General features: G+C 43.5%; 1 protein-coding gene across 2 annotated transcripts in view; it reads right to left on the bottom strand.

Moving 5' to 3' along the window:
- Positions 1 to 20,073, bottom strand: part of sgcd (sarcoglycan, delta (dystrophin-associated glycoprotein)) — a 92,985-nt gene that overhangs the window by 10,221 nt on the left and 62,691 nt on the right. For both annotated transcript variants that reach the window (XM_087807196.1, XM_087807195.1), the window contains exons 3-5: positions 12,144 to 12,245; positions 7,515 to 7,602; positions 6,978 to 7,097 (exon numbers count right to left, since the gene is read on the bottom strand). In XM_087807196.1, the coding sequence (XP_087663322.1) occupies positions 6,978 to 7,097; positions 7,515 to 7,602; positions 12,144 to 12,245 (310 nt within the window). The remainder of the gene's footprint in view (positions 1 to 6,977; positions 7,098 to 7,514; positions 7,603 to 12,143; positions 12,246 to 20,073) is intronic.

Genomic DNA, 20,073 nt, shown 5'->3' with positions numbered 1-20,073 from the left:
GAAGTGTCTCTCTCTCAGACCGAGTTGACTACAGGAAGTGTTTTTCTTCGGACCGAATTGACTACAGGAAGTGGTTCTCTCAGACTGAGTCGACTACAGGAAGTGGCTCTCTCAGATTGAGATGACGACAGGAAGTGGCTCTCTCAGATTGAGTTGACTACAGGAAGTGGCTCTCTCAGACTGAGTTGACTACAAGAAGTAATTCTCTCAGATTGAGTTGACTACAGGAAGTAACTCTCTTAGACTGAGTTGACTACAGGAAGTGGTTATCTCAGACTGAGTTGACTACAGGAAGTGGCTCTCTCGGACTAAGTTGACTACAGGAAGTGGTTATCTCAGACCAAATTGACTACAGGAAGTTGTTTTTTTTAAATCGAGTTGACTACAGGAATTAGTTGTCTCAGACCAAATTGACTACAGGAAGTGGTTCTCTCAGACTGAGTTGACTACAGGAAGTGGTTCTCTCAGACCGGGTTGACTACAGGAAGTGTTTCTCTCAGATTGAGTTGACTACAGGAAGCTGTTATCTCTGGCCCAGTTGACTACAGGAACTGGTTCTCTCAGATCGAGTTGACTACAGGAAGTGTTTCCCTCAGATTGAGTTGACTACAGTAAGGGGCTCTCTCAGACCGAGTTGACTAGAGGAAGTGGTTCTCTCAGGCCCAGTTGACTACAGGAAGTGGCTCTCTCAGACAAAGTTCACTACAGGAAGTGGCTCTCTCAGACCAAGTTGGCTATAGGAAGTGGTTATCTCAGACAAAGTTCACTACAGTAAGTGGTTCTCTCAGACCGAGTTGACTAGAGGAAGTGGTTCTCTCAGGCCCAGTTGACTACAGGAAGTGGCTCTCTCAGACAAAGTTCACTACAGGAAGTGGCTCTCTCAGACCAAGTTGACTATAGGAAGTGGTTATCTCAGACAAAGTTCACTACAGTAAGTGGTTCTCTCAGACCGAGTTGACTAGAGGAAGTGGTTCTCTCAGGCCCAGTTGACTACAGGAAGTGGCTCTCTCAGACAAAGTTCACTACAGGAAGTGGCTCTCTCAGACCAAGTTGACTATAGGAAGTGGTTATCTCAGACAAAGTTCACTACAGTAAGTGGTTCTCTCTGACCGAGTTGACTAGAGGAAGTGGTTCTCTCAGACCGAGTTGAGTACAGGAAGTGACTCTCTCAGACCGGATTACTGCAAGGTCACAGAACTTTTGTGACACACTCAGGAGTCATTTCATCACTTTATTTGACTCAACCGCGTCCAAGTTGCTCCAACTCTTTATCAGGTTTAACTTCCATCATCATAGTGTACACAAACCGGAAGTGATGTCGCAGAATTAACTGTCATTATAATGACCGTATAGATCTCAAAAATCCAATGGACTCGCTTAACTCGAGTCACTTGTAATGAGAGAAGTTCTGAGTCAGAGCAGCAGGTCGTCTGAGTAGTTGAGTCATGGCGAGGAGGAATCAGTCACGTCTGCAGATGTTACGATGCCATTACTCCCACACACACCTACGGCCATTACCAGTTAAAGACTTGGGAAGTTGTGCGCCGCTTGGACGAATCTCTGACGTTTATATTTGGAAAACAAACAACATTGTGAGGCCCTTGTGGAATGAAGCTCGTTTCTCTGCCGCAGGAGTCTCCCTCCTCAGATGTAATCTCCGAAGTGACGTCCTGATTTACACCGGCCGTGAAACCGGGCTGCCAGTTTGTCCTTGATTCTGACGCCGCGTTCACGGTCCGAGGCTAACACGCGATTATCCTTCATGACGGCGACACTCCTCCACCGAGCTGCCGACTAAAAGACCATAAAAGATTCTATCTGGACCTGAAGTGTTCTCTGGGGAAGACAAAGCCTCTCTGGGTTTGATTCAGCTGTCAGATGCTGGGACAGTCCATTTATAACCTCCTATTTGCTCTCTGAGATCAACGTAATGTGCTCTTCGTGGCTTGAGTAAGTGTTTTTATCTACAGGACCACTCATGGGTTCACCTGAAACTGGGATCGACCTTCAGAACCGGTTCAGTCCATGACAGACAGCTGGATCCTGCAGGGCCAACAGAACTGGCTCTTAATGTAGCTGCTGCTCCTGAAAATTTCAGCTCATTAGCAGCAGATTAAATTTAAATTATCTGGTCGGATGAAAGCTGAAGGTGCTGAAGGTCTGATGAGTTTGTGTTTTTTTTTGCAGCTGCAGGTCGACTGAAGAGTCGACCTACGCTTCATCGTGATATAAACATCTGAAGCTTTTGCAGAACCACAAGTTCATGAGTCTAATTAAAACTTTAAAAAGCATCTTTATCAGGACCTAGAGGTCAGCCCACAAACCCGGGGAGCTGGGACATTAAAAAGATAAAAAGTCTGACTGAAAAAACTAAATACAAACATCAGAAGCATATAGGAGTTTGTAACGCTTCCTACACGGGTTCACTGAAACAATTCAGTCGGGGCGAGGATCAGCTCCTCTATGTCTGTCACCATGGTTCTCAGAACAGAGTGAGAGCTTTTTTCAATTATGTAAGTAATTAGGTGTTTTTTCAATTATTCCCCTTAAAAGAATGATTATAATTTTTAATTACTTTTTCTCATTTGTTGGTTCAAGTCTATCAGTGAGGACATGACCTTGGTAATGAGACAGTCCTTTGTACATTTCTGACTCAGGTTGTAATTGTGATTTATTTTGGTGTCGGCCAGTGACTGCACACTCATTAGCTGAGGAGAGAAAACGCGATATTGAGTCGTTGTGGATGAGAGAGCGCGCCGCCGCGGACGCACTAGCAAATAAATGGAGACGCTTTTTTAATGACTCGTTAGTGAAGCGCTAATTTGGATTTGATGTATTAAAGAAAGTGTGGAGAAATTGAAAAGAAGTCGACAAATTAGCTTTATTAACAAATGGCTGATGAGCAGCAGCAAAGATAATGAAGCCGGCAGAAGAAGGGTCGCGTTCAGCTGTGCAACAACAACACAACCACTACACAAGGGCAAAAACTAAACACCTGTGAAACTACACAAAAACAACACAACCACTACACAACAATAAACCGGTACACTTTCACAACTACACAACAAAACAACCACTACACAAGGGCAAAAACTAAACACCTGCTAAACTACACAAACAACAAACCAATACACTTTCACAACTACACAATAACACAACCACCACACAACAACAAAAACAAAAAACAGCTGCAAAACAAAAACAAATCCTACACAACAATTGCAAATGCTGAACAAATACATAACATTAGCAAAACATCAGAAACACAACCATAACACGCCTGCACAGCAACACCCCCGCACAATAACTACAGCCACTACACAACAATAACACAATGAAAAAACAGTTTAAAAACAACCGCTACACAACTACAAAATATCTGCTAAACATCACTGAAAAACAACAGCCCCTGCATAACAAAAGCCACTTACCACCAACAACATAACAACAAAACATTAGAAACATGATCACTTCACAACAACTGCACAAAATCGACACAACCACTGCACAACAACAGCAACATGTTAACAGCATTACACAATAACAAATGGACAAGATGAACACATTTATAACACAGAAATAACAGCAAAGTAAAATAACATACAACCACCACATAACAACAACAAAAGTATAGCAACAAAACAACCATTACACAAACATTACACAAAAACAACACAACAACACATCCCCTACTACTGCTACTGCATAAAGACTACAGAACAACACAAAAAACATAACCACCAGAGACACAACAACACCTATAGTGATGACACACAGTGTGTGTTTCTGAGGAACTAAAGGTTCTCATCAGGAGATTTGAGAAGGTTAATTAAAACCGTTGATTCAGTCAAATCAAGAAACATCGTGTGGAGCTGAAGGGACGCTGAGAATATCAAACGTGGTCAATTCTCTGATGATGATGATGATGAGAAATCTTCTCTTCTGCAGCTAAAATGAGTCCAGGGAGTTGGACACAAGCCTGTGAATCCACAGTTGTGGAGCAGCCGCTGATTGGTTTCACAGCCGAGTCTCCTCATTAAACCACTACTGAGATAATCGTGATAATTGGCAAATCATTGACGGGTTGTGTCGCAAATGTGCATCAGAAGATTCTTCAAACGTCACCTGCTGGACTCTCTTCCTGTCAGCGAAGTTTGTTGGTAGAAGGTTTCATGTTTGGATGACGAGTCAACGGTTAAATTACAATAAAGGCCAGATCATGAACTGGTCTGGAAGGTTCTATGATTCCAGAGTTCAGAGAAACAAACAACAGTGTTTAAGACAAAATGTTTTATTGGTCTTTGTTTAAGTGGTTCCAACTGAACGACTGGTCAGCAACGCTCGCGTCTCTTCAGGTGTCTTGTTAAGAAGTATAAACACCACGAAGCTCACAGTAATTGAGGACTGATGGAAACACGACGTTCCTTCAAACTACTATTTCCTCATCAGCAAGTCAGAGTGGAGACAAAAGCACTAATGAATGGTGGGCCGTCACTCACGGTGACTCCTGCGCTGAATGCTGATGAAGACACAGTAATTGCTGCCGTAGGAGCTCACGAGTCCAGCCAGCGGGAGAGAAGGACTTTAAGTGGCTGCTGATCTGAAGACCAGGAAGTTTGAATATGTTTATTGATCCGACCTGATGTGGTCAGTGGGAGTTCAGCTGCGAAAAGAATCCTACTCACACACACTCACAAGGACACACACACAGACATCCTCAGACTCACACACATTCACAGGGGAAAAAACACACATCCTCAGTCTCAAACACACTCACAAGGACACACACACACACATCCTCAGTCTCAAACACAACAACAGCTCACTACACAACAACAGCTCTCTACACACCAACAGTTCACTAAATAACAGCAGCTCACATCTCACACATTTACACAGACACACAATCACTCACAAAAGCAGTGATGGACTGACACACACACACTGAGACACGTATACACTCACTTAACTACCGATACCCAAAAGTACTAAGGAGACCATACTTTGCATCACTGACAACAGTCGTTCACTACTTCACAACAGCAGCTCACTACACTACTACACAACGGCAGCTCACTACACTACTACACAACGGCAGCTCACTACACAATTACACAACAGCAGCTCACTACACAACTACACAACAGCAGCTCACTACACTACTTCACAACAGCAGCTCACTACACTACTTCACAACAGCAGCTCACTACATTACTACACAACAGCAGCTCACTACACTACTACACAACAGAAGCTCAATACACGACTACACAACAGCAGCTCACTACACTACTTCACAACAGCAGCTCACTAAACTACTACACAACAGCAGCTCACTACACTACTTCACAACAGCAGCTCACTACACTACTACACAACAGCAGCTCACTACACTACTACACAACAGCAGCTCACTACACTACTACCCAACAGCAGCTCACTACACTACTTCACAACAGCAGCTCACTACACTACTACACAACAGCAGCTCACTACACTACTACACAACAGCAGCTCACTACACGACTACACAACAGCAGCTCACTACACTACTACACAACAGCAGCTCACTACACTACTACACAACAGCAGCTCACTACACTACTTCACAACAGCAACTCACTACACTACTACACAACAGCAGCTCACTACACTACTTCACAACAGCAGCTCACTACACTACTACACAACAGCAGCTCACTACACTACTACACAACAGCAGCTCACTACACAACTACACAACAGCAGCTCACTACACTACTACACAACAGCAGCTCACTACACTACTACACAACAGAAGCTCAATACACGACTACACAACAGCAGCTCACTACACTACTTCACAACAGCAGCTCACTAAACTACTACACAACAGCAGCTCACTACACTACTTCACAACAGCAGCTCACTACACTACTACACAACAGCAGCTCACTACACTACTACACAACAGCAGCTCACTACACTACTACCCAACAGCAGCTCACTACACTACTTCACAACAGCAGCTCACTACACTACTACACAACAGCAGCTCACTACACTACTACACAACAGCAGCTCACTACACGACTACACAACAGCAGCTCACTACACTACTACACAACAGCAGCTCACTACACTACTACACAACAGCAGCTCACTACACTACTTCACAACAGCAACTCACTACACTACTACACAACAGCAGCTCACTACACTACTTCACAACAGCAGCTCACTACACTACTACACAACAGCAGCTCACTACACTACTACACAACAGCAGCTCACTACACTACTTCACAACAGCAGCTCACTACACTACTACACAACAGCAGCTCACTACACGACTACACAACAACAGCTCACTACACTACTACACAACAGCAGCTCACTACACGACTACACAACAGCAGCTCACTACACTACTACACAACAGCAGCTCACTACACTACTACACAACAGCAGCTCACTACACGACTACACAACAGCAGCTCACTACACTACTTCACAACAGCAACTCACTACACTACTACACAACAGCAGCTCACTACACTACTTCACACTACTACACAACAGCAGCTCACTACACTACTTCACAACAGCAGCTCACTACACTACTACACAACAACAGCTCACTACACGACTACACAACAACAGCTCACTACACTACTACACAACAGCAGCTCACTACACGACTACACAACAGCAGCTCACTACACTACTACACAACAGCAGCTCACTACACTACTTCACAACAGCAGCTCACTACACTACTACACAACAGCAGCTCACTACACGACTACACAACAGCAGCTCACTAAACTACTACACAACAGCAGCTCACTACACTACTACACAACAGCAGCTCACTACACGACTACACAACAGCAGCTCACTACACTACTACACAACAGCAGCTCACTACACGACTACACAACAGCAGCTCACTGCAGGTGCACCTGAGAGTCACAGTGTGGCAGGTCGACACTCACCTGTCACTCGCAGCCGCTCAGCTCCGACCACCACTTCCTGCTCGTCTGCGGAGAACAGAAGTTTCCCGGAGGTGGATTTGACTTCGAAGGTTTTCCCTCGAGCCTTGAATCCACTGGATCCTGCAGCAGAGTTGACAAAGAAACACTGGAGTCAGTGGGCCTGTTGATAAGCTGGTCTGGACCACTGTCAGTGAAAGTTTGATTCATGTTTTGTTTTCTCTTGAATAGTTATTCAAGCAAAACTGGTTAATAAATTAAATAATCCATATTCCTGCATATTGTTATTATTTTTCTTCTTATGATCTTTGTCCTGATGTTTTCATATTCACCGCATGACATCCTGTCTCCAGCAAACTAAACACTGAGCAACACGATACTCTTTCTTATAGGTCAAATTCTGCTGTTTTTACAAACACATGTGTTTAGTACTTCAATCATTCGAAGAGTTGAAGTGTTGTGCGTTGCTCCTGATGTCGTCAGCAGCAGACCCACTGGGTTCAAAAGCAAACACACAAACATGAATTTTTCTCTTCATACCTGTTACGAGTTGCGTGAGCAGCTGGTTGTTGCTGTTGACCACGTTGACCGAGATGTTTCTGGACGACTGCAGGAAGAGAGGACGACCCTGCGAATGCACACCGGGATGAATCATCGAGTTGTGTTGTTGTTTATCGCCCTCCAAACTTTCCTCTCGGACGATCTCCACACAATAAGCGTTTAGAGGCAGTCGGTCACTGCCGCGCTGCACGGATGATTTATTCCAAACGAGATCAGCATCGATTTGACATTTGTTCTTCCACTCCGACTCAAACCCACGTCGACAAAGTCAAACTTAATCTGATTTAAGCAACTTTTGTGTTGCAAGGAAGGTAGATCCCCGGACTCACACCAACACAGCGTGGCATGGAAAATGGAAAAACAATGCACACTTATGGAAGACTCCACACAGACTCACACCAAGAAACAAACAGGGACACACTTGTTCAATCTGGGTGTTATTGAACCATTTCTTGACCTATTCCTCTATTTCAGAGTGCTTTCCGTTCATTAAATATCACCCTACGATGAAGTCATAATAATACAAAGGTTTTTTTTATGGTGCTTTTCTAGATACTGAAATAAGCTTTACAAAAAAACATCCATATGGAGAATGACTATAGTTATACAGTGGAACAGTGGAAAAATGATTAGTCAGATGTAAACGATGAGTTTTAAAAGATGGCGGTGATTCAGCGGGTGGCCGGGGGGAAGGTTTCCCAGAGCGTAGGTACAAAGATGGCTAAGGCTCTGTCCCCTATGGTGCCATATTTGGTCCTGGTGATGGGGGTGAGGGCATCAGTGAGTTAATGGGGCGATGGAGGAGATCTGTCAGGTAAGAAGGGGCAAGGTTGTTTGTATGTGGGGAGGAGGATCTCGAAATGTATTTGTTGTTTTACAGGCAGCCAGTGAAGTTGACGGTGGATAGGCGTGTTCTCTGGTGGAGGTTGTGGGTGAGCAGTCGGGCAGCAGACTTGAACACACTGCATCTTTTGAAGAACAGGGAAGGGGACATCGTACAGGTTGCTATTGCAGTAGACGAGTCTGGATGTGACGTGATGTGGAAGAAGTTTTGCTGACGTGGTTCATGTGTGATTTGTAGTAGACTTCGGGGTCAGTGTAGATGCCGACGGTTCCTGACCAAAGGGAGTGGCAGAGTCACCATCAAGCATGCAGAGTGAGAAGTTCTGGGAGGATGGATTTGGGGCCAAAGATTATAGTTATGATTGAACTGACGATTGGTTTACATAATCAATACAAATTAAATTGTTTTAATTTCTTCAACTGTTGCATTAGGATTAAAAAAATATTGAACAAGCCTCCCAATTATATTTAAAAAATGGAAATAAGGAACTTTTAGAATCAGAATCAGTGCAACATAGTGCAACGAAATTAAAAGTGCATCATCGAGTCGGTGCAAAAAACAACACATACTTCAATAAAGATATAAAGAAGGGTTAAAGGGATGCTTAAAGCAAGATAAAAAAAACACACACACAATTCACAAGTAATAAATAAAGACAATGTATACCTGAGGAAAGAGGTTTTAGAATATATTCTGGTTATTAAAAGTGCAATCTTTTGTTTTTTAAGGTGCTCTTTGATATGGTGTGAACAAATGTGTGTATAGATCCTTATTTGTGTTTATTGAGTTCATGTATGGCTGAGGGGTAAAAACTGTTCTTGAGTCTGTATCTGTTCGGTCTGCCAGAGGGCAGCAGGTGGGACAGGTTATGTCCGGCGTGGGAAGGCTCCTTCAGGAGGTTGGCTGACTTGCCCAGGCAGCGAGAGCTGAAGATGTCATTCACGGGGGACAGAGAGCATCTCCTCCAGGTTGTTTTTCCTGAGGATCCTCAGAAAGTAAAGTCTCTGCTCCGCCTTTTCCCTAATTATTACGCAAGTTTCAACATATTTTTTAACAAGTTGAATTTGCAGCATTAGTAGGTCATATATACTCAAATAAAGAGCCTTTTTTTTCAAAAAATCTCAACAGATTAAGCCCCATGTTAACATAAAACCCCTTCTTTAAGATCATCTTCACAACCTTATGTTTAAATTCCTTTGCACGAAGTCAGAATAGCCCCCCAGCAGTGGTGGCTGGCACATACAGTGTGCACTCTTTTAATACTATTATTTATTATTTATTCTTAAAATAAAATTCTGATGCTGATAAACTATTATTGCATAAATCCACGTTCTATTTATTATGTTGTTTTATTTCGTAATTCTTCATATCCGGTCTATCTGGAGGCGCTTGTTTGAAGAGGCAGAAAGTGACGATCAGCCAATCATACACCGCCAAACAGAGAAGCGTCGTCTCTGAATATAATTTTGCGGCGCTGGAAAAAGTGATAGTTGCAATACATAATGAACATTTGCACTGTGTTACTAGCCTGATCAGCTCAATTGATAACGTGTTCTGCTTTGAAGTTTAAGGATGTGGAGTTTTTCGCTGGTTCGATCCCCTGCATTTACATTTGAACTTTTACTATTTAAAAAAAAATATTATTTTTGACTTGCAGTGCCTCCCAGACTTAACGTTTTGACATGAACTGCCTCCGAACTTCATAGATCTTTTCTTGAGGATGCTCCAAAGGTTCTCAATAGGGTCAACCAATGAAGACTCACACAAATGTCCATGTAATTCCATCATGACACGCCCAGCTGTCACAACATGAGATGCTTTGAGGAGTGACTTGAACACTGCACTCGTCCCGGCCCCTCACACACTCTCCAGAAACACGACCCACTAGATCATGTAAGCTCTTGAGTCCGTGCACTCAACTGGAGCGTCAGCAGAACATTCTCGCTCTGACATTGTTACATCCACCTGAGAGAAGGGTTTTGTTTGTTTGTGTAAGATGAGGGCAGCTCCTCATCCTTCTTCATCGTCTGCTCTCTTCAACATGACGTCCAATAATGATCACATGACTCACTCAAATATTTACTAAGTGGAAGTGTATAAACCTGAGATGAGATTTTCTTTCTTTGACATTTCTTCTTATTTATTTAGAATCCTCTACATTAGAGTTGAAATATTAAACTCGACAGAAACACAAAAGCTTTTAAACATCACGAACACTCCTGAAGCCTTTCATTGACATCTGTAACACGTCGGCTGCTGCTCCAGGAGGCACTCAGCTTTTAATCTGAGTCCCTCCTGGATGACAGAGCTTCTTCATCTAAGGGAGAAACTCTTGTATCTGTGACCTCCTGGCTCAGCTCTTTCCTTTTAAGACGCTCCAGTCGTGACTCCTATGGTTGTCAAACTTTTTCACAAGGATAATCTGCTGACTCAGACACGATCCCGCACTGAGTCACCTCCGGATGTATTGTCAGGATTTATGGGTGGACGGCAGTAAATTTAGCTCTTTTGTCATTTATTTGTTCATTAGAACCGGAAACTTACTTCCATCCAGACGCTCGAGGGTACGATCACGTTGAGACTCCACGTGTCTCGTCCTCCACACCTGAGTCGTTCCGCTAGATAACGTGCCGGCATCTTATCGCGCCGAGAGTGTCTCGACAGCGACATGATTTGTGCCGAGAGAACGACTATCACTCCATCCTGTTGTTAAGCATGCTGGCGCGCAGATTGTTCCGCTCGCTGGTAATAACACTAGTGATGAGGGGGTGTGAGGGGTGGGGGGAGAGGAGGTGAGATATACTTCTGACTGAGGACTCGCTGAGCTCACAGTGATCTTCTGGAGCCCTATAGTGATGAGGACCAGCACCTCGTCGAGAGACGCGTCTTGGTGTTATAGTTTGTTGACCAGTGGTGGTCATCATCCTGGTCCCATATGCAGCAGTCCAACATCAGACGAGCCTCAGACTTTCGTTGTTATTCTGTCTCTGTCCAGACTTTCCAGGGGAAGTCAGGAACCACCCGAGCATTGCTTTTCAAATAAAAAACGGTGGAGGCAAAACAAGTCCGTCAGACCTGCTCGGGGACTCGAGAGACGGATTCGGGTCAGACCCTTCACTGTGTCCACTGACATGAGCTGGCCCACTGACGTCGAAGAAGTTGTTTGATATGCAACAAAACTTCCTGGAAACTACAGTCTTTTAAGTCTGTGAAAGACAATGAGTGTTGGAGCCTGCAGGGCTGTTTGTTTGTTACGTTTTTTGCATCTGATTGATCTGTTCTGCTATTCAGAACCATAACTTTTCAACAATCATGTAGTAAAGCTCCAGCTATTATTTTAAGAATGTCTTTGCCTGTATCACCCCTCTGGGAGAGTCTGTGAGGGTCACGTGACCACTAAACTGTTTGATAAAAAGTACTATGAGACTTTTTAAAATGTACAGAAAGATTAAATCAGTAACTGACGTAACGAGAGTCTTTCTCTCATTTTGTAAACAAATGTACATGCGGTATGTGGCAACAGCGCAATGGCGGTTTAACAATATTACAGTTACACTGTCCTGAGACTTTGGGGAGCTGGAACAATCTGTTAATGCTTTTATATAAGAAGCAAATACCATTTCAAATCAGGTTGTTGCAAGTGAAGGTTGGGCCAGTTTTGTCTTCAGAACACTAGGTGCCACGTCAGTGCGAGACAGCAGCACATGATCTCTGGACTGACATGGTCCAACAGAATGTGACCCACGAGGACTTGAGGGACTTACTGGTTTGGAGTGGATTTCTTTGGCGTAGAGCGGATAAAGGAACTCTGAGTCTCCCTCCAGCTTCAAGCCCTTCTCGGTGATCCGCAGGTTTCCCATCCCATCCTACCGAGAGAAAAGAGTCATTGTAGATTAATCTGATCGGAAGAAAAAAACCCCTCCAAAACAACGACATGAAAACATTACTGACAACAATAAAACAATCAGTTTTATCACTCAGAGTGCCCTCTAGTGTTACAGACGCACATTGGCAGGAATAGACTAGGAACTACAAACACAAGCATCATGGAGAACTTTGTCGATCTCAAACATTCGTTCACCGTCAATACGGGATGTTTGGCTCCATTGGCCTATGTCCACATCGTGTTTACCTTTCCCCAAAGAATAATGGAGTTTCTCGTGCTGCAGCCAAGTCCATTAAGAAGATGGCGCCAGCCCAGACGCTGATTTCTGCTGAATTTATCAAATCAAAAGCGTTCCGAGGCAGAAGACAAGATTTAATGATGGCAGGTGAGTGACTGAGCACCGAGGCTGGAGGGTCAGTTGCTCAGGTGCCCCACCTACAGGTGAGACAAGCCACATTGTTTGTCTTTAAGTGAGCACTTATGAGTTGGAATCTATGCTTGGACATGAAAAAGAAGTTGCGGGCTCAGACTGTGGCGTAGTGTCCCTGAGCAAGGCACTTTGCCCTAAATTGTTGCTAATGGTTGTTTCCTGCTGCGTCGCAGCCTACTCCCAACAGTGTATGAACGTGTGTGAGTGGCTCAAGGAGTAACTTAGTACTAAAGGCTCAGAAAAACGTTTTATTAGTGAGAGCCATTTGACATTGACACAAAGATTCTGGCTTCAGATCTTCTTTTCACTACAACAATCTTTGAAAATATAAGCCACATTGTTCCAGTGACTATAAATTACGACATCATCATTTTCAAATAGTACTTTTGAATCTTGAGTACAGCTGAGAATATTTTTCTGTTCCTTGTTAACTTGTTATACTTTCCTGACATAACTTCTGTGGTTCTTACTGAAGAAATCTAACTTTGGGAGTTGTGTATTTGATGCGGACAGTCTGGTTCTACCACAGCAGGGAAGTGACGTCTGCAGTCGCTTCTAACCAATTGGGGGTTGTTATTTATCAGTGAAGAACAAAGATCATCAGGACGACCTACACTGTCTGGACATGCTGCTGTGATGAAAAGCGAGACACCGTCACTTACAGTGACTCTTGTGTGAGTCTGAACTTTCTGTTGCTTCTTTATTCTCAGCTGCGAGCTGCAGCGAGGAGCATGAATAATTCAGAGTCTTACAGAGGAACACTCAGGTGTGCATCGTCTCTGTCCCTCTCTCTTTCTCCTGTCTTTCATGTGCAGCATTCTTCACTTCCCTCCTCCATGTTTCTGGTCTCACCTGTCCCTCCTCTCCTCCTGCTTCCTTCCTCCCCTCCGCTCTGTCTTCTTGATTTCTTGCCTAAACTCCCCTCTGCTCAGGTTCCTCTTCACGGCTTTGCTGCCCAATTTTGTTTACCTCGCTTCTCAGCTCTGTCACAGAACTCACATTGTTCATCAGAGACTCAGACTCAGACTCACCTTCATGTGTTGCAAAACCAGAGCTAAACCATCATGTTTATCCGATTGTAATAGAAACTGTTAGAATGAAGATTTATTTTTTACCTCGAAAGTGAAGGACATTTTCAACTGAAGGTTAACTTGCTATGTTAGCTTAAGGCCAATGGTGCTGCAAGGAAATCACAAAACTATCATTTTTATATCTGATTTATATGACTGCGTACATGGAGAGAATCTTGTCTGTCATGAGTAGGCCTGCAAGAACTTTAAATACAAATATTTAAAATTTAACACTAATTTAAAGTACAACATAAACCAGATTCTACTTGTACAGATGTCTAAAATTACTCTTGATATCTAAGAAGTTGAGGCAGAGGAAGAAAAGCTGATGAAAGATCAGACTTGTGTTTGTACTTCAAAGAGAAAGTCTCATGAAGCAGTCGTGGTGAAACTAACCACACAGATGCTTCATGCTAAATTCAACTACAATAATGAAAAGTTGTTTCTCCTTTTTCTTGTTTCTCATCTGATGTCATCAAAATCACAACGTCACACACATGTCACGACAGTATACTTGTCACAAAGCAGGTGACACACAATCTGTTGGCCTCACAACAGCCATCAACTAAACGTCTGTTAATTGAAATAATCAAGTTTAAAAATCAAAGTCAACAGTAGGAGAGTCGAGCGGAGCCAGAAGCTCCAGCAAGGTTCTGAAGAGAAAACCGGCCAAGCAGGAAGCAGAGGAATGAAACTTTAGTTTGCTTCATGTGTGCGCTTCAGCTGCAGGAGACGACTCTGTTAACGATGCTACACACATATGGCTGCACCATCCATAGACCCACAACTCTCTGAAGAACACAAGCGAAAGAGACCCACCACATGCTCGTCCACATGCTGCAACCCCCCTTCTGTCCTCAAACATACACACTCTCTAACACACAATCGGGCGCACAGACACACTGCTCGGCCACACAAATCAAAAGGAATGAAAAGGAACTGGTGGCACAAATGTTATTTACAAGAGCGACATTTTCTCTGCAGCTTCTTCATTCTTTCACAAACAGACAGACACTCACACGGTGGCACACAAACCCAATAAATTGTGGATAACCAACGGAGCGGCGACAGAGGAGGCAGCCACGGCGGCTCGAGCTGAGATCAATTTAGTCGGTGTTGCAGCAAAAGCTGTCGCGTGGAGCAAGAGCGATGAAGGTGTTGAAAACAATCATCTCACTGAGCCATGCTTCAGCTCCTCCTCGCAATGAAGTAATTATTTTAGTTGTAAATGCAAATGGATTATTTCTATGGAAGACAGTTTGCTCGTAGACCACCAGGGGCGCCGGACTGTGAAGCCCTCTGTCAATTTGATTCAGAAACAATAAAAAATATTCTTCACGGGACACACAAATGGAAGACCCTTCACAGGAGCGTCCAGCAGACCTGCCAGACTCTAACAGATGTCTGGATCAGAACCAGCAGCAGGATGGTCTGACCCACATTTGTGCCGCCAGACAACAAGCACGGCTCACTGAACGGCACAGATGTGTGTCGAGAAGACTGCCTGCTGGGATGGTGTCTCTACTGATGGTTCAGAGCGACAAACATGAATGACAAGATAAACAGAAATTATTGTTGTCTGCTTTGATGTTCTGAAAACTTAAAACCACGAGTAAGAAATAATTCTACCATGTTAACAGGGATCTCTGCACTGCATGCCCCAAATGCACACAGTCTATCGGTTTGAAAAAAACATTTATTAACTTCACAAAAGAGGAATCAAAAAACGAATACAAATACTTGGAAAACAACAACAAGGAATGGAAAACAAAAATACTTGTCACCAAACGTGGAATCGGAACTACTAAACTTCTATTAAAATGATGGAACACTGGCACGAGACACATAATGAAAGACGCTCTGGCACAAAACTAGAGATTCAGGGAGAATAAGAAGGAGCCAAATAACAAACACCAGGTGCAATAGAAGCAGACACAAATACTTGAAACCTGTCACTAAAATAAAAAAGGAAAGAAACAATATAAAAAAACAGAATAACCAACAACAAAGAGTATAAAAAAGTTCAAGAATTTCAATATTGTCATAAATGTACAAACTAAGAAGGTCTAGATGTTGATGATGAACTACTATCATGAGCAAACCTGTAGTGCGGTCGTCGCTGCTAGTCCTAAATCTGATATCATAGAGGTTGATTTATGGATGTGGCTAATGCTGCGTTATTATTATACGACATGTTAAACATTCACATTGTAATGTAAAAAGAAGCCCAGATTCGTTAATTAAAAAAACAAGGCAAACTTTTAACATAAACTTTCAGAAACATTATCAGTTTTATAGCTATGAGACAAAAGCTATATGCCAAGGCCCACATGGGCCCCCCGGATGAACTTTGTCCTGGTCTGTCACAAAGAGTTTATTAAAATACATAAATGTAGTCATTACACATTTTTTGCCACATCCTACTATAATCTCTGGTCACTAATATCAAATCCCATCACAATATTTGTTTACATTCAGGTGAGTCGAATAAATTGAAACCTTAATTGATATCTTAAACATGACAATGGAATTTAGCCATTAACTCAGCGATGCCATCCTGCTAAATGTCAGTTGTACTCAACAGACTAACTGGGTCCAAATACTAAAGTATCGTGCAACTGTTCAGAGTGTTCCGGTTCATACCGAACCAACCCAGAGTCAAGATCTGCTGAAGAGGTTCTGATCCGTTCTGAAGCTCAGAGGGACGGCAGAGAAGCTCTGGTTGCATCTTAATGAGTGATCGTGTGTGTGCCTGAGCTGACGGCACGTCCACGCTAGACCTTCATCAGTCGCCGCTCCAGCCGTGAAGTCCAAACTCATTTCAAAGGAGCGATAAAGAAAAGTTGTCTTGTGAGCGCAGCCGCTCGGTGTGGCCGCTCCATGTCTGGCATCCACAGGTGATAGCGCACCGGCGATGGTATCAGTGGAATTGGCTTTGAGATTGCTCGGCACACTGAAGCTGCGCTGCTCTCGCTCACGGCGCCGCAGCTTATCATCCATCTGTGGACACCAGAGAGGAGCGACAGTCTGATGAAGAGACAAGCTGAGTGATGAAGAGCAGAGTACTGATCCAGGCGACACACAGAAGTCCGAAGGAGTCGGGTAGGACTAGAACCAGGTGAAGAATCTTGTAATGTTACAACATTTATCTCCTCAATGAAAGTGATCATTAAGTTATCTTAGAGGAGAAAGGCCCACCAAAGAGGGTGATGTTTCTATGACATCAACATTAATGTCTAAAACCATCTATTTTCCACCTCCCCCTATAGAGACCTCCACCGCAACGATGATGGACATGTGAGATCATAACATCTGAAAGTCAAACCATCATCATTTCTGCTCAAAACTGTTGAAATCAGAAACCACTGATGAACATGAGATTTAATAATAATAAACATTATTATTAATGCAGGGTTTTTTTTAGACCCAGACGTGTTAGCAAAGTTGACAAATTGTCTGTACAATACCTGCAATGTAGCCACGTGAATGTTGCGTCGCATGATTGGCTGAAAGTTCAAGTAACACGGTACCCTTATGTAATAGCCGGTGCACCATTATACCAACAGTTTTTAATTTAATTTAAAGAAATAATTAATTTTGATTAAAATATCTAAAAAAAATAAGAGAATTTTGAAAATATTCAATTCAGTTATTTAATGAAAACAAAGTCAACCTTTCATTATATAAATTATTAAATCAAATCATTAGAATAATTAACCAATGTATAAATAATGTAAAATGTCATCCTCCTCATCCTGTGAGTCAAGTACTAAATTTCTGCCAGTTCACTGTACTCTTATTTACGCCTGTGATACAAAACGGAGCTAGTGATTGACACACAAGCCAAAATCACAAATTGAAATACAATCTAATTGAGTTTTGTTGTCAACACAGAATGAAATAGTAGGTATAATCTATAATGTCCCTGTTAAAAATGATGTCACAGGCCAGTCAAGGGTTTTATCACAGGGAAATAGAAACTATGAACAGCAAGACTTCTTTGTTGCAGGGGTTGAGGATCAGCACCACCAGTTCTAATGTTGTAGTTCTTGACTCTTTGGTCCTGGAATGGATCAGGTCTATTTGCTCCACTGTGACCAGCAACAGTGTGTTTGCTAAAAGGACAAGTCACCTCTAAGCAGTGAAGCCGTCACTGCAGTGACGCGCCCCCGGGGAGCTGCGTTACTGTGATAAGTGGATTTCAGGGAGAAAAAGAGCAAACAAGCACTTTGTTTTGGCGGTCACTCCCCCTTCACCTCACCCCCCTCCTGCGCGTCTTCTGTCACCGTGAAAGAGAGTCCAGTGTCAGTCTTGCTGCTCACTTAGCTTCCTCTGTGCAGCACTCTGACACAGGAAGCACCCTCAGATATGACTTGTTTCCTTTTCAGTGAAAACATCAACACAACCAGGACAGGACTCTAATCCCTCTCCTCTCTAATCCAAGAAAACGCTGCTACTGTCCACTGCAAGACTCAAATACAGGCTCTTCCAACTGATTCTGAGCCTAGAAGAATCACCAAGCTCATGTAAGATCTACAGTTGGACCTTCTTACTCAGAGAGTTGAGGAACTGACCCTTCTCTGCTGCAGACTTGTCAGTAAGTCATACAAGAACACCACAATGTGTTGGTAAACTTGTTGGATAAAAAATCATGAACGGTGGCGACAGGTCAGGGTTGAGACTGTTGTTTGTCTCATGTTGGAAGAGAAATTCCTTAAAAGCTACTTTACTTTTCGGGGTTAAGTAAGGGTCCATGCTCATCAGCTGAGCAAAGTCGCCGGCGGCAGCCGAGTGTTCGTCGGAGACTTGGCACCAACACAAGTTGTCGGGCCAAACCTGAATCAGAGCCTTCTGCCACGTGACTCTCATATAATGGACCTGGTTGTTCTAGTCCGCTGTGCCACATTAATCAAAGTTGACTGACAGCTATCGACAAACACTATTCAGTTCTTACTGAGTCTGTCTACTTAATTGTGTCAAGTGAAACAACATGTTTTTCTATTAAAATTCTACAAAATATCAACTTCAAAAAAAACCTTGAGTCTCCATGTTGTTGTTTTTCCGCGTATCAGGGTTTGGGTCGCTGGGGAGAATGACCAACTGAGAGACAGTCTCTCCAGTGTGTCCTTGGACCTAGGTCCATGTGGTCTCCTAATGGTGGGACATGAACACCTCAGCAGGGAGACGTCCTGTAGGCATCCAAATCAGATGTCCAAACCACCTTAACTAACTCTTCTCTGAGCCTTTCCCAGATGTCTAAGAGAGAGCCCAGCTCTTATCCAAGCTACCCACCTTGTTCTGGCTGAGAACTACAGACACAGATTTGGAGGTGCTGATTATCATCCCTGCTGCTTCACGCTACATTGCAAATAGCTGAAGGCCACGGTCTGAGCAGGCCAACAGGCCCACGTCATCTGCGAAAAGCAGTGAACCAATTCAATGCCCACCAAACTGGACCCCCTAAATTCCCTCGCTATGTCTAGAAATTCTGTGCATTAAAGTTATGAAAATAATCGGTGACAAAGGGCAGCCCCGGCAGAGTGGAGTGGAAACAAGCCTTGGCGAGCCTATCCCAACTCTAGGGACATAGAAGAAAGAAAGTAAAGAAAAGTAAAGAAAAATGGCCACTGTCTTTCAACTGATCAGCAGTGCATTAGGGGACTCGTAGTTTAAGAAGGAGCAGAATAAATGACGAATTTCAAAGGCCTCATGTAAGCATACCTGGGTGCAGAGAGGCCTGACTTTCACTCCACCTTGAACACTGGTATGCTCGTCAAGGTCGACTTTAAATTTCCTGTTTGTTTATTGTGTTTGCTGACGCTCTGTAGCGACACGCGTCCTCCCGCAAGCAGCGACCATCTGCTGTACCCTCGCTCACACACATTTAATTAGGCTTTTAATTACCAGACACACACTCACCTGTCACATGCCAGAGACACACACCCCTGCAACACACCCCTGCAACACACATGCCGGAGACACACATGCCAGCAACACACATGTCACCAACACACATGCCAATGACACACGCGCCTGCGACACAAATTCACGGAACACACACCCCAGCCACACACACACACCACCAACACAAATCCCAGCGACTCATGACACCAACAAACTGCCACCAAAAGACATGCCAGAGACACATACACTGGTAACACACAGGGTTGACACACAAACACTATAGACCTACACACCAGCAGCACCCACACCAGACACACACAAGTGTGTGAAATGCTGGAGTCTGATGTGAGTGTTGTTGATGTGATGATAAAGCAGCTGTAAGTGTTTTGGATCTTCCGAAAACA

Source organism: Callionymus lyra, chromosome 14, assembly GCF_982586985.1.
Source record: "Callionymus lyra chromosome 14, fCalLyr1.hap1.1, whole genome shotgun sequence".
Lineage (NCBI taxonomy): Eukaryota > Metazoa > Chordata > Actinopteri > Syngnathiformes > Callionymidae > Callionymus > Callionymus lyra.
Note: the sequence above shows the minus strand (reverse complement) of the source record. Positions and strands in the feature narration are given on the sequence as shown.